Genomic DNA, 15,447 nt, shown 5'->3' with positions numbered 1-15,447 from the left:
AAACTTGATTGCACAACAAAAATCTTCCAAACACAACACATTTCTTTCCAAGTTTATTTTGGTTAAGTCCCTCATTTGCTGCAGCATTCAGTTAGTTATTAGGGACGTGCGTGAACACGGGGACTCTTACACTGATGGCCGGGCTGCGGATGTCAACGGCGTAGTCAGAGTCGGAGGGCTGGACGTTGAGCTTCAGGATGTCGTGAATAAAAGGTGTCTCGATTAGCAGGGAGCGCAGACCCTCCATCACCCGCGCCTCGCTGCGCAGCACTTCAAACACACTGCAGGTAGCAAAGGACAGAGGCGAGTTAAGTGGTGCAGTGTGTGTGTATTGTAATCAAGAATTTGAGCGTAGCATCTAAACTGCCTTATTATCTGAAAGAGATGTATAAGTAGAGCTCACTATTTTCAGTTTTGATCTGGCTTATTTAAATCATTAAACAGCAGGTAAGATGTGAATGTGAAATCAGATTTTAAAAACGTGACAAAGAAACAGCAACAATCCCCGTTATTACACAGTCTCACTCTCAAGTTATTTTATCAATTGGTTGAACACAACCTATTAATACCTAATACAAGAACTGATTTTTGAATACTGAACTCGAGAATATCACTTGGGTACAGTTTTCCATATGCAAGCGTTTGCTGCTTTTATGACAATCATTCAAATCTTTTCATGCCCGGTTTTAGGCCCAGTTGTCTTAACATTCCCAGGTCTTAATAGCCCAAAACACACAGACACACACACTAAATCTTTAATTTTACTTCTAACGTTTGAGGACAGATTTTCAAAACAATCACCAGTTCATAACATTTTGTTCTAAACAATTGTTAAAGTATATAATCAGTCAAGCTACGGTCTTGACTGATTATATACTTTCATTTGCAAAAGGTTAACACAACACAGATGCATTTCTGTGCTGTAATTACTGCAAATGAGATGCTGAAAATATGGCTTTTTGTGTGTACCTGAAGATGTCCTGTGCGTCCAAATCTATATGCAGCCCGTTGATGAACAGCGCTGAATCCCCCGGCTGCAACCCCAGAGTTCCTTTGAAAAACTATGGAAAGAGAAACGTCAATATGACTAAATACCCTGTTTGTGTCAAGCTCCCCATTCAACACCAGCTGAGCAGATCGCCACGCTGTGAGGCAAACAACATCAAAACCAGCCATCACGTAGTCAATTATACTGTAAAACTAGAGGCAACAGTCAACACAAAGCCACAACGAGTCACGTTGACAGCTCTAAACAAGCACTGACAACTCTGTTCAAAATCAGCCTGTTTAGAGCAATCAAACCCCACACTAAACAAATCTAATTATCAAAGAAGGGGTGTGTAAATGTGTGTCTGTGTGTGTGTATATATGTCTATGAGAAGAGACGCGCGTGTGTGTTTGTGTGTCTGCACAGGCAAAAGGAAAGCTCAAAGTCGTTCTGGCGCAGTCAAATCTCATTACAGAAAGACAAAGACATCAGATTAATCATACTCCAGACATTGCAATTACAACAAGACATGATTAACACAAATATTGTTCATCCCACTTAAATTGTGTGAGTGTGTGGATGCATGCCTGTGTGTGAGAGAAAGACAAAGACGTGTCTGTGTGTGAGCAAGTGCACATGTCCAAACTACTTCAATCAATAATCATTTCTCGCTGCAGGACTCTGTGCGCCTGCTGAATGAATCACCGATTCAGTAATTAGGACGTTTGTCTGCTCAGCCCCACCATCAGCCCGAACCCCTGTCTGCACACCAAGATAATGTGAGCACAGCTTCAGGAGAGGAGACCAAGCAAAGGAGAGAGAGAAAACACTGACAAGAAGAAGGGGTGAGTGCCTATTCCATTAACAAGGCGAAGCAAAACACACATTGTCAAAAACTGAATGCCTTTCAAATCAGATGATGTTTACAATTTATCACAAAGTAAAAGGTAAAACAAAACCAGGAGGGGCAGTTTCATTCTGAGAGACAAAAGCTACTTGATTGTGGATGTTTGCAATAATGCTGTTTGTCTCGGTTTTTCCTCTTTAGTGGATTAAATTGGTAAACAGCTAAAGCTAAATTATCCCTAACCACTAGAGGACACAGTCTGCAAGATTAAAAGAATAAGGATCCTCGATAATAGAAAGACAAACATAGGACAGAGGATGAAATCGAGCAGTTTGAAAGCAGATGATTTAGTCCTTGCCACTAAACTGCGGAGCTAAAAGTTAAGGCTTCAGGTTGATCAAAACTCAATTTTAGAGTTTTTTTCTACTCTCACTTTGTGCGGGGCAGCCAACCACAAGAAATACTGCTTAAAAGGGCAGCAAATCTAAAGGGGGAGGAGCTAAAGCGACGTCTTTCAGACAGCGGATGAACTGAGCAGCTGCACCAAGGCCCACTATAAGATTTATAAAGGTTATTTTGAACTGAGAAGCATACAAAACTACTCCAGGGAAGCTTAAAGAATAAAAGATTCCTGATGGATATGAAAAGAACTCACTTTATGCCAACGAAAAGGTCTTGGAGGCACAAAAGAAGGAACCAGAATATCAATGATATAGTAGCTCATGATCCATCAGAATTCACAGGTTATTGTAAAATGTAAAGCTCCTAATGAAGGGTCTAGGTTTTGTTGTAACTGGTAAAATCCACTGAGAAGTCAGGGAGGATCACAAACAGCCATAAGGGGGACAAATTAATCTTGTTTCACTAAAATCACACGAATATTCTTAAAGAAGAAGCAGATCTTGTGACAATGAAGGAGTACCTGTAAAATGGCAAATATGACCTTGATCTTGCACCAATTCTTGTGAATTGTGGAGATATGTACGGACAACAGATGCTTTGCCATCACATAAGCCTATCAGTCCTTGATTGGATGAGTCAATAAAAAAACAAAACAAAAAAAAGAGCCTTGTAAAAGCCTCATCATCCGGTCTTTGCAAGAAGACATGAGAAGCTTGTGTCCTAATGAGATTTTTATGTGACATCAAGCAGCCATTAGTTTTTTTTCCCCAAGTTGCACAGCAAAGACGTATGACTTCACAGAGAGGAATATAAAGACTACTGACCACTGACACATCGTGTTGAGGTTGGGATCGGAGATAATGTTGCATAAATTATGTCAGCTTAATTCATGCTGTAACAATTACATGTGGTTTCTAAACCTGAAAATACCTGAAATGATCAAGTCATTTGGTGTTAGTCTAACAAGCACATGAAGGCTTATTAACCGCATTCATGAAGCTGAAAGAAAGTGAAAGAGACTAAAGTGTTCATTTTCATCTTTAACCAAAAGCAGAAGTGTTTTCATTGTGTTACAAAGGACGAGTGGAAAAAATAGAAGATGATCAAACATCTACCTTTTGATTCTCGCCAATCTCTTTACGGATCTCCGAGTTGACCACAGTTTTAGTGATTGACCTGGAAGAGAAAAGGAAAGACTGAACTGTGAAACTGCTGACTATCCAAAATCTACACAAACCAAGCTTCATATTGTAGTTACTGCTTGTGTGTGTGTGTCTGTGTGTGTTTTTGTTTCTCCTCTACCTGGCCTTGGTGGGAAAATTCTGACTGAGGTCTTTCATAACATTGAGGGCATCAACAGCGGGAGCAGCAAGAATGCGAGCAGCTGTCTGGAAACTCAGATCTGTAAAAGAGAAGGTGGGTGGATGTTCAGGCAGGCAACGAGGGTCAGAATGGGAAAGAGATGAGTGGAAAAAAAGAAGAAGAAGAACAGGAAACACAGGAAAAGAAGAAAAAAGAAACAATGATCATAATCACAAGACATGTGAGCTCTTAAAAATAAAACAAAATAAAGACAGGGGCTGCTTCAAAGATCGTTAACTTACCCTTGATTATTTAAAAGGACTAAAGCTATATGCTTGCAGCTCTGTACAACACAGACATTTCATATGGGCAAATTACGATTCACACTAAAGTGTCGATGCTGAAATGTTCGTGTTGAGCAGGAATTATGTTTATGATGTTCGCCACCTTTATTTGATATAAAAGCAGATACACTTATCATCTCTTTAATTTCTAAGTGTGGAAAAGATAAATGGGTGCATGGAGCTTCGGTGTGCAACGAGGGAAGAGAGCAGTGAGGATTATTTCAATGCAGTGAGCATCTCTGTAATGGTGTTGTAGTCTGTGTGATTATTAGCCTCTGGAGGTCTCCCTCTCTTTGTAAACAGGCTGAGCTAATGAGCCCCAAAGGGTTAGGAGATAAAGACAGACGCCCACATGACAGTCTGACAGTCGAGTTCAACCCCCTCATCTCCTCGGAGCCTTTATTCGCCAAATATCAAAGCAGCCGAACGCTCACATCCTGATTACACCTACTGATAGGCTGACCTTTTACATATGGAAGCGTTTTCTTTAAGAAACATAAACATAACAGACGAGCTGGAGCCAATATCATTTTTTATTTGCTCGATAACATCAAACAAAAATGACAAAATTAAAAAGTATATGTGATTGCATCTGTGAGAGTGAGTTTGAACAGTTAATCAATGTATGATGTAATCTAAATCAATGCTTTTATATTGCTGCAGACAAAGCTCTCATGTCTTCAAGGTATTATGGCTCAAATGCATCAAGAGGACACTGATCGATCGTAGTCGTTGATCAGAGATCGATACAGATACATTTTCAGCTGCTAGTTTGATTCACAGATGGAATGACATCATTGTTAAAGCAACAGAAGACAACTGGAGAAGCCAATGTTAATTTATTTTCATTTATTCCTGATCAAAGGGTTGTTGAGACAGGAAATAGGAAAGTGTTTTTAACTTTCTAATAGTTCAGGAAACTCCCATGGTTAACAGATGATTTTAAACAAATACAGTATCTGCACGGTGCTAGCATGTGATAATAAAGATACAGTTTATTTTCTCTAATATACTGTAATGCTGTTTTGAAGTGAACCCATTTTTAGGTCCTCTTGGTCCACTTGTTTGACTCGCATTAACCAGTACTCTACCAAAAATGCAAACTATTACCAACTTATAGTTGGTAATAGTTAAGCATATTGGGCATTTTTTCCATTTAACACATGTTAGGAAATCCCAGAAAAGACATGGGTTTCTAGGAAACACAGGCTGACTGCTTTTACTGTAGGCGGCAATTATGTTTTCTGCTGTCTCTAGTCACTCCCCAAAGGCCCATTCTGTGCTAGATAAAAACCTTGAAATGATCTTTTTTTTCATTTGTGGAGTAAGGAGGGTATCTTTAAAATGATTGTGTAACGAGATATTTCTGTGAAATTGTAAGAACATCAGAGGATGCTCTGGGTCAGCTAACAATTGATTTGATTTTAATGGGTATGAGGACATGGGATTTTTCCCATCGGATAATTGTCTTTGTCAGCCATAGCTATGGAAGTAATAGATAGAGAACGAAGTTCAAGTCCTGCAGGTATATTTGCAGGATCATAAAATTGATTCTCTGAAAAATTAAGTCACAGGAGCAATGCCCACAGGTGTTACCTGTAAAATGAGAGGGCCTCACAGTTTATTTTCTGCTAGCCTGTCAAGATGTTGACTCGGTCAGTTTTGACAAGTTTGTTTCATTGTGCTGTATCATTATTTATTTACACGTGTAATACCAGAGACAGATACTGCCTTGCAAAGCCTGTTCATATTGTCAAAACCAATCACTCAGAAGGAAACTGCAAACACAGAAAAATCTGCTGATGACTGAAATAAGAGAATTAAATTTGGAAAGAGGCCCACCTTGCATTTGCCAGACTTTCAGAGGCGCCATCTCATTGGTGCTCTCCACTAAATGCTTCCTCAATTCTTTAAGCTGTTCTTTGAGCTCCGGGTAGAGGGTCCTAGTGAGAAAGATGGACAGAATGCATGCATCTGTTAAATGACTTAAGTGCTAATTAAGAGAAAGTTGTTGGATTCACAGATTGATTTGATTATTTCTGGTTAGTTGAGCACAGATGTGATCGGTGCTTCAATGCAGGAGGAAAAACAAAGAAAAAAAAAGAAAGGCTTGGCTGAGAGAGTGTGGTGCAATTCCTGGATCGAATCCAAGCTTTGAATTTTTATCATAGGCTGACACAGAGTCACTCACTTGAGTTTGCCAAAAAGGAATCCTTGGACCTCATCCACTGGATCATTCTCTCCGATCATTGTAGCATTCACCTCCGCCCCTGAAACCACAATCAATTAACTCGATTTTCAAGTCAGGACTCCTCTGGGCTTACAACACTGTGGGCATGTGTGTATCGACAGTGTGTCTTCCTGTGAGTATGTACACCTTGGACTTGTGTGTCGTCCTTTGCTTTGTACTCCTGGCTTTTGATGGCCAGCTCCACTCCATACCCGGACAGATACACCTTCTTTCCCCTTGACTTCTGCAGAAGAAGAAGAAAAAAGAGAAAAGATGGGCTCATCACATACTTAAAATTGTGTCAGACACAGAAAACGCTTAATTGCAAATTAATTGCATTTGCAAACAGATTAAAAGACACAGTTATGCTAAGCTGATGACAAAACAAAATATATATATTTTTTATGTAAAAAGCTCTGTGAACGTTCTTGTGTTCCCGCTTGTAAAAAGCATAAATCCCACTCACATTATAAATGCATGTGCTTGCTGACTATCTTCCATGTGCAGACAACCAGCTTGCTAAGTACTTAAGCCACTAACTGTCCCTGGTCTGGCCCCAGAGCTATATGCACAGAGTAAGAGTTAAATGTTACAGCCTTTCTAGTGCCCAGGACTTCCTGCCTGAAAGACAGATGGTGAGAATAATTTAGCATAATCAGGGGGAGGAAAAAAAGAAAAACGCTATCAAATGGATTTGCACGTGAGGGGAAAGTAATCCAACTTGAGAAACTTGCAGTCTAGCATGAGGAACTGGAGAAGCTCTTTTCATCCCAGGTGTAAATGAGGACCGTCTTAAACTGCAGAATTTTTTTTTTTAAGACGAGGATAAAGCATGGGATTTCTCCACATGACCATAAACCTACTTACACGGATAAAACTATTCCTGACATGGAAAACATTTGCTTTATTGATAATTTCACATAGTAATATACAAGTAGTGACTTAAATACGCTCAATCTCAAACTATCTAATGTGATCGTCTCATTTAAATTATATTAGAAGTAAAGCAATTCTTACAGGCAGGTAGTGGCGAAGCACATAGGTCACAGAGCCTTCATTAACTTTGGATAGAATGACTTGGTGAAGCTTCTGGAAATCTGCCGTCCCAAACTGGGCGTAAAGAATCACAACAGGAGCATCTGGATTTGAACCTGGGTATTTATGATCACCTTTAAAAAGATATGGCTTTGTCCTGGAGAAGAGAAATAAAGCTGTGCTTAATTATATATTTCATAATCCTTTTGCTTTAGATGTATGTGACTTTTTTACCTTTGAGGTGCAGTTTTTAGGAGTGCCTCTAACTTCTCTGTATCACAGGTCTTCTCTCCGTGGATGCTCAAAAAAGCTGAGCATTCAGAAGGAGGAGGCTCAGTGGACGCTATCTAAAAATATACCCCAAAAAAGCATAATCAGTAATAATATCATCCTACTCACATGTGTGCTCAAGCCTTCAAAACAGCTTTAAATTGCCCTGCTGTTACCTGTTGGAAGGAGTGTACTGTTGCAGAGTAAGCTCTCAGTGAGAGTGCGAACTTCAGCATGTTTAACTGGACGGAGCTGAGCAAGGCACTGGCTCTCTTCATGATCAGATCATAGTAGGCCTGATCTGTGTCTGTGTGGGGACAGCAAATGTGCACACGTAAGATTTTGGTGTGGTCTCGCCCCTCTCTAGAGGACCTATTACCCTTCATATTTAATTACTGTAATCTATATTAAATAGCTTTGCAGAATTCACAATTCAGAATAATCCTTTTTTATGTTACACTGGGCTGTGAGGCAATAACCACAGATCATCTCATCTCGCTTCAGGGTCATGGTCCCTGTAAGCAAACTTTCTTCTAATTCGCTGGGCCTCACAAACGGAAGGTCTGAACAGCAGGTGGACGGGGCTGCTGTGCTGAGAGAATATCTGTTCTCACTTACAACATAAGGTGCCATAATCAAAAAAAAGAGAAAAAGAAAAAACTGCGTTTAGAGCAATCTGAAGCCTGAGTTTTCACTGGGATTACTTGCACAAGCGCTGACCTCAATATCGGAAAATCTGACCAAATTTAATATGAGTAACCACCACTGGTACAGTATATATAATAAAGAGAATAAGGAAAAGCATAATAGGTCCCCTTGAAATTGTGTTACAGCAGTGCTGGTCTAACTGAGATACACTTTTTATTGTGTTATTGCTCCAACGAGTATGTGGCTAAAACACTGACAATGCAATTACTGCCAAGATGCTGCATACACATCATAAATTCAGCTGCTCACGGCGCAGAAACTAAAAGTGAAATCTTGTCCACAGAGTCCAAAGTTTTACTTTACCGTCATGCTCTCCTTCTATGTTTTGATTGGCCTCTACAAAGTCCCAGAACTTCTCCTGGCTCTCCTCTGCCATGAACTCACTGGGGAAGAAGAATATGAAAGTGGCAGTCTCATAAGCTGGAAATGCATAGTGTCAGCTACTGCAAACAGCACAACACCTAAAGCCCTTAATTATTCACAGTCTTGCTCAAGGACATATCAGTGAGACAGAAGTGTAGTTTAAACTCACTTAGAGGACAGTCACAGTAATGACCTCAGAGCACTGATTTATCTATTATCTCCTTTTGAAATGTAATTTATATGTAATGCAGCCAAAGCGCTGCACCTGTTGAGCAGTGCAGTGTCATACCTGGCCTCCAGCAGCAGCGGTGTATCAGCCCATTTGGTTGTAAGAGTGGTTGTGACAGCCTTTGAGTCCGCACTCCCAGATGCTGCAGAGAGCAGCGAGAGCAGCACGATCCACAGAAGCCACATCCTCAAGCCTACACCTGAGGGAACAGAAGAGTTGGGAAGTGATGCTAAAGATTTCCACATTGCTGTTAAAGTCGAGCTCAAAATAAACAGTGTGAATGATAGTATCATCCCGCCCATTGTGCTACACGGTAGTGAAGAACGGAGCCCACTCAGCCACCAAAGTAGATTATAATGTTATCTGGCTCTGTACGAATTGGCTGAACATCTCACTGCCGACAGAGATAAAACACAGAGGCAGATCCTAACAAACTACAAGCTCAGTGACCACAAAGCTGCCATTGAAAGATGAAGACAATAAAAACATGGAAACGGAAATACAACACAATATGTAGCCACTGTAAAACCTTTAATAACAATAAATCATTTCCTTTAACAAATTCAGCTCTGTTTATGCAGATTTTCAAGAATGCAGTTAATTATCTCTCAAATAAAAACATACAGATATAACATACTACAACTACTGTGTATAATCAACATATATTATTAATTGTATATTAATAACATTTAGCTGCTTACACTCTGCCCTAATGCGTTGGTGCTACTGTTTACTGACACTTTTATATACTAATAACTACCTTTGAATTGAACATATTTAAACCTTGGTTTTTTACATGGATGGGGCCATATGGACTTAAGGAACACAGGGATAAAATAAGGCCATCTATGTGCAGTTCTAACCTATGTACTGTGGTGCTTTTTTACCTAGAATTTGCTTCAATAGACCCTCTGTAGGATACATCATCTCAACTCAGAGTAAAAGCTCCTGAAACAAGGAAATGTTTCAAATAGACCTCTGAAGAAAGAGCAACAGCGCTCAAATAGAAAAAACATGTTGCCATCTTTACACATTTTTGCTTATCATATAATTTAATTTATGCTCTCATGAGTTCTTGGCCCCAAGATTTAAAGCTTGCAAACAACATTTCCAGATGATATTATTTTTAGCAACTTATATTTGCATTACACCATAATTAAACACTAAACATTCAGTGACTGTAAGGGCACTGATTTTAACATAACTGATTGATTTTATTGTATTTATATTGCACAGCGATATGAGGAAAATAAAGCTAGCCTTTCTGAGCAAGGTCGATTTAAGTCCCCACCCCCATCTATTGGTCACGAGAGAAAAGGATGAGATGGTGGATGCAAGCGGGAGAAATGAGCTTCTTCCGAAGGGTGGGGGGCCCACCCTTAGAGACAGGGTAAAGATTTTAATCAATCGAGAGGGGCTCAGAGTAAAGCCACTGCTCCTCCACATTGAAAAGTGCCAGTTGAGATAGGTTGGGCATCTGATTAGGAAGCCTCCTGGGTGAGGCGTTCTGGGTATGTCCTACCAGGAGGAGGCCCTGCGGTAGTCTCGGGACACGCTGGAGCAACTATATCTCTCAGCGGCCCAAGGAAGGCCACGGTGTCCTCCCACATAAGCTGGAGGAGGTGGCCTGGATAGGAGGAGGTCTGGGTTTCTCTGCTCAGGCTGCTGCGCCCGCAACCCGGCTCCGATAAACAGACAACAAAATAAATGGATGGAAGGAGTTAGTTCTTCCTTTGCAGTCTTTTTATGTTAGTCTGTTAACTAAACTACACGCAAAACTGTTTCACTAGCAAGGACAAACAATTCTGATATTTTAATGGAGAAAATCAGCGTTGATTTTGTCTTTGTATGTATTTATATGACCACAGTATGGTGCGTGAACTCTAATTTCTGACGGCACTGAAAGATCCATTATTCAGTGCCACAGGGTGTGCATAACAGGCTTTTATCAGCTTTCCACTGAATAATATTGAGATCTGATCAAATCCTGTTATTAAATAAAAAGTCTGCTCAAACAATAAATGGTTCCAAGCTAGTCATTTAAAATTAAAATAAACAAAATTAATATTACTGTTTTACACATATGTATGATTATGTGGTCTAGACTTTATAATCATCTTAATAGTAGGACACATTGCGCTGCTTCAACAAGTGTAATGTCAGAAAATATCCTTAAGACTCCTTATTAACATTGTGATACCACCTTCAGCAGCGCTGCTGACAACATAAGGCTTGCCAAGCACAGTAGGATACTGCTAATTTGCTAAGCAATTCAAACACGGTTGTGAAGTGTTCACCTAAAGCAAGGTACCAGATCCTCTCCTCAAGCTGTGCAACTGATTCAACATGTTTGAATACTTAGCAATTATACAAGAATACCCACATAAATTAAATATTAAAGAAAAGAAACACCTGGTCATTATTTATCACTTCATGGAAAAATAACTGTAATTAATCTAAACAAAGCTCATATTATGCAGAATCATTTACCTGTGCAAGTTTAGCTGCAAATAACATAACACAATGCTTCCTATTAATGATTGTAAAAGTTATATTAGTTATATTTTATCGTATGTTAATATGACAATTTTTCTTCTTGCTTTTGGGATGCACACCTACTAACCACACAGCAATGTCAGACCTTACCGATTACCGTGTAGAAACAAAATAACATTTACCAAAGGTAGTGGCTGAGGTTTACTGTTTTGTGTGTGATCAATTTTTGCCCTGGATCAGAGCTCAACAAAGACAAATAAACAGCAATGAAAAATTAATGACTTAAATAATTAATGCTGGTATCTGGATCATCTGTCAAATTTAAACATCGGTATGATGGCAGGTTTTCCATATTGTTGCATTTGAGAAATATTTTTTAGGAGTTCAGTATTTAGAAAGGCTTAAAAAAGCCTTAGAGCCTTTAAAGACCTAAAGAGGATGCACCAGTAACCTTGCTTCTTTGTGTTACCTGGATCAATAAACTCTAAAAACCTGGTCAGAATTAACAGGTATCAAAACAGCAGTTATCAGTTTTATCTACCTAGACCTTTCACCTCAGGCTCTGTGCATGTTCACATAAAGCCTGAAACTATCAAGTATCATTTCACTCTTCACTCTTCTTCCACACAAAATTGATCAATCGATCATCTATCTAATAAGCCAATCACATGACAGAAACTCAATTAATCTAGGCATGTAAAATGACCTGCTGAAGTTCTCCCCCATTCTGATGCCCGAAATGAGGAAGAAAGGGGATTTAAATGACTTGAACGTGGTATCGTTGGTATTCCTCGATAGGCTACTCTTCAGAAATTTCCTCCCTCACATTCATCTTTAGGGTTTATAGAAAATGGTCAGAAAAATAAAAAATATCCAGTGAGCAGCAGTTCACTGAGAGAAAATGCCTCATTGATGCCAGAGATCAGAGCATAATGGCCAGACTGCTTTAAGCTGATAAGAAACCAACATAAACACAAATTACCACTGGTTATAACCAAGGTATGCAGAAGAGCATCCCTGAATGCACAAAACATCAAACTTTAAAGCAGGCTGGCTACAGCAGAAGGTACACAGTGAAAGAAAGGACCCATTCTGCCTCCTATCAGTGGTTCAGGCTGGTGGTGTTGCTGTAACTAATCCAATATCACAGTAGATGGAAGTTATCTTGCTATGGTAAATAATGATACTCTGCCTGGTAGAAGGGGCCAGTGTGTTTTCTGGGCCAAAAAGGCGAGTTCAAATACCCTACCACAAAACAACCAATGGGGAGTGAACCAGTGGTTATGTATAATCCGCTGGGTACACTACACTTCATTGAAAGACACCTGGGTGACCAGCGAGTCAAACTCTAAATAACTCTAAGATATAAGGTCTGAGAGGACAAAAAGAAGAGCCAAAGTGATGAGGAGGAAATGCATGAACCCTTCATCGCCATATCATAACGCTACAGATTTCCTTAATAGTGTTACACTTAATTACAGCAGAGCAGGATGCTGAAGCTGTAAACAAAACGTGCCATCATTTCTATCCAATAGGAGAGTTCAGCGTGGCTCATCCGTCCAATGAGTGCACAGTTTGGACATCCGGGCTGTCTCAATGACAACCCTCAGAGCTGTCATAATAGCTGTAATCACGAGCTAACTGCTAATTGTAACAAACACCTCACACGTTCAGATTTTACTGGTTTAACCAGCTCTAATGTCTGCTATATTTACTCTTCAGAGCCCATTCAGAGCCGGAAAACTCACGGCGAGCTAGCGCTACCTGAAATTAATGCTAGCTAACGCCTCCCGCACAAAAGGAAACCTGCCCGATTGCACCTGTTTTTGTTTACTTACACGCACAAAATGTCAAATCCTGTTTGAAACGACAATAAACAGCCTTAACTACAAGCGTATGAAGCTCCACAACACAGAAAATGAATGATTTAGTCTCACCGAAGCCGGCTCGGTAGCTTCCTGAATTCATGATCCGCTGTGGAGTGGGCGGGTCCTGACAGGCTCATTAGGCAACCACAATGTTGCCTGTTCAAAATTACTGAACCTCTCAAGCGCTAAATGATTAACAAATGAGACGTGCCTTAGACGCTGACCTGCAAATTTCACTGAGATCTAATTAAAAACAAAGACAAAATAAAGACAAAGGCAAAACCCTTTTTCTTCTTCTTCTTCTTATTGTTGTTGTTGTTGTTGTTGCCTTTCCCCCCCTGATTTAAGTAAACTATATGAAAGGACATTATTTTTTTTAAAGTGTAAGAAGTGAGAGCAGAAAATACATAAAGTAATAAGCCATATTATTAAAACCACTGACAAATGTTGTTAGAGTGCTCGCCAACCTTGGATCCTGGCATCCATTGGATGTTATTTAAAAAGCAGCGTCCACTTAAAGATTCTTGAAGAGAAAGTACGCAACCCTTGGCAATAGCATTAACCAAGGACCATTGTCTCTTTTAGCTTGTTTCTCAATGGTCAGAGGTGGGAAGCACTTCAGGTAACAGACACTTTTTAATACGGACCTTGACTAAGGGTGTAATTATCTTAGAATTAAGTGGAATTTCCACGTATTTTTACCTGGAATTACAATATAATTATATTTACCTACAAATACTTATTTTAGTCTATTTACCACTAAGGGGATGATAATTCAAGATTTAACAAGAAAGAAGAAATAATTATATTGTAAGTAATTTTAAGTAAGTGCCTAATTTCCAGGCATTTTATATGGTTATCACACCTTTCACTGCATATATGCTGTACTTTTCGGGGTGCAGCTGTATTATGTAGTAGCTTAACCTTACCTTTTTACATTGTTATAATACATTATACTTCTGTGCATCACAGATGTTCCACTATTCAACTGTCCTCCTATATTACATATAAACATGTTTTGGCCCCTTCCTACTTAGAAAAAAAAATGAACCCAGCAGCAAAAACTGCGGGACATAGGCACATTTGATCTCTATATTGATGGAGATAGTCAAACTTGATTTCTTTCTTTCACACTGATCAACCATCAATCAGAATTTTCAAAAGGACTGTGAGAAAACTTCCAAAAATGGAATTAAGGCAAATGAAGAAAAGCTCCAAAAGAATATTTTTTTAATTTTTAATTTTAATGCAAACTCGAACACAACACAGTTAACAATAAACTGCTCTTATTGGCTAAAGACACTGTTATTTAGCCTTTTCTATTTGTACAGTTCAATCATTTCTTTGCTTTTTGTGCTCTCTTCTTTTGTTCTTAGACTTTAGTTTAAAACAGTTGGCAAATGGTTGCTGGAGGTTGCAAAGAGATATATGGTGCTGCAGTGATTGCTGTGGTCTCCAGCAGTTTGGAAGATGCTGAGATGTCTGTAAACTACTCGCTGAACAGTGTTGAAACTGTTAATGAGACAAACTGAAATAACAAGACATTCCTAGTCTACGGTAAGATTAAAATTAAACAACAATTAAAAACGTCATACAGTTAGAAGAAAGTGTTTATGTGTTGAAAATTTGTTTAAAAACAGTAAAACATTGTCTTGTTTAAAAAGTGGTTTATACTAAGTATTTGTAGGTAAATATAATCACATGAGATGAGATGAAAGAACCAAAAAAGCATATAGTTCATGCGTTATTTATCATCTTTTTGGTGCAGATGTGCAGAAGTTGTGGTTGCTGTATTACGGCATCTAGCTCATGCTACAAAAAAGGAATGAAAGGGGTCGCTTTTGAAAGCATATAATTTCAAATACAACATTTCCCTGTCTAGTTTTTCTGTGCAGTGCGTTTGCTAGTTAAATGTGCAGCTGCTGTGTTTCTCAGAAAGAGAAAAGAATCACTTTACTCAGAGATGGAGGAAGAACCATCCGTTCTCTTCTGCTCATCCTCATAAGGGTCCTGGGAGAGCTGGAGCTTATCCCAGCTAAATTTTGTTGTTTTGTAAGTTTGTAATCCATTGCATTTTGAATTATTGTATTTTTATATTAATATGACATGAGGTTCAGATAGCTTTTCACAAAAATACCTATGTTTTCCAAAGAGCTCCTTTTTACTTTTATAGTTTGAGTACATTTCAGAGTCAGTACTTTTTAATTATTACTTGAGCAAAGAAATTGAATGAGTATTTTAACCTTTACCTGAATATTTTTTTTAACACAAGCATTTGTAAGTGAAAAACGCCTGTGCTTTTGCCACCTCTGCCAATCATGCACCCTTCTTTCTCCTGTTACAGTATTTTCTCTTTTTTATATAC

At 39.0% G+C, this 15,447-nt stretch overlaps 1 protein-coding gene across 2 annotated transcripts in view; it reads right to left on the bottom strand.

Annotated features, from left to right (window-relative positions):
* Nucleotides 1-13,240, bottom strand: part of uggt1 (UDP-glucose glycoprotein glucosyltransferase 1) — a 29,247-nt gene extending 16,007 nt beyond the window's left edge. For both annotated transcript variants that reach the window (XM_039603470.1, XM_031747145.2), the window contains exons 1-13: nucleotides 13,152-13,240; nucleotides 8,779-8,917; nucleotides 8,430-8,509; nucleotides 7,595-7,725; nucleotides 7,383-7,495; nucleotides 7,131-7,305; nucleotides 6,261-6,357; nucleotides 6,075-6,153; nucleotides 5,726-5,826; nucleotides 3,540-3,639; nucleotides 3,353-3,413; nucleotides 970-1,061; nucleotides 131-281 (exon numbers count right to left, since the gene is read on the bottom strand). In XM_039603470.1, the coding sequence (XP_039459404.1) occupies nucleotides 131-281; nucleotides 970-1,061; nucleotides 3,353-3,413; nucleotides 3,540-3,639; nucleotides 5,726-5,826; nucleotides 6,075-6,153; nucleotides 6,261-6,357; nucleotides 7,131-7,305; nucleotides 7,383-7,495; nucleotides 7,595-7,725; nucleotides 8,430-8,509; nucleotides 8,779-8,917; nucleotides 13,152-13,182 (1,350 nt within the window). In that variant the 5' untranslated portion in view covers nucleotides 13,183-13,240. The remainder of the gene's footprint in view (nucleotides 1-130; nucleotides 282-969; nucleotides 1,062-3,352; nucleotides 3,414-3,539; nucleotides 3,640-5,725; nucleotides 5,827-6,074; nucleotides 6,154-6,260; nucleotides 6,358-7,130; nucleotides 7,306-7,382; nucleotides 7,496-7,594; nucleotides 7,726-8,429; nucleotides 8,510-8,778; nucleotides 8,918-13,151) is intronic.
* Between the last annotated feature and the right edge of the window lie 2,207 nt (nucleotides 13,241-15,447).

Source organism: Oreochromis aureus, linkage group 19, assembly GCF_013358895.1.
Source record: "Oreochromis aureus strain Israel breed Guangdong linkage group 19, ZZ_aureus, whole genome shotgun sequence".
Taxonomy (NCBI): Eukaryota; Metazoa; Chordata; class Actinopteri; order Cichliformes; family Cichlidae; genus Oreochromis; species Oreochromis aureus.
The sequence above is the reverse complement of the archived record's forward strand: the minus strand, read 5'-3'. Positions and strand labels throughout refer to the sequence as shown.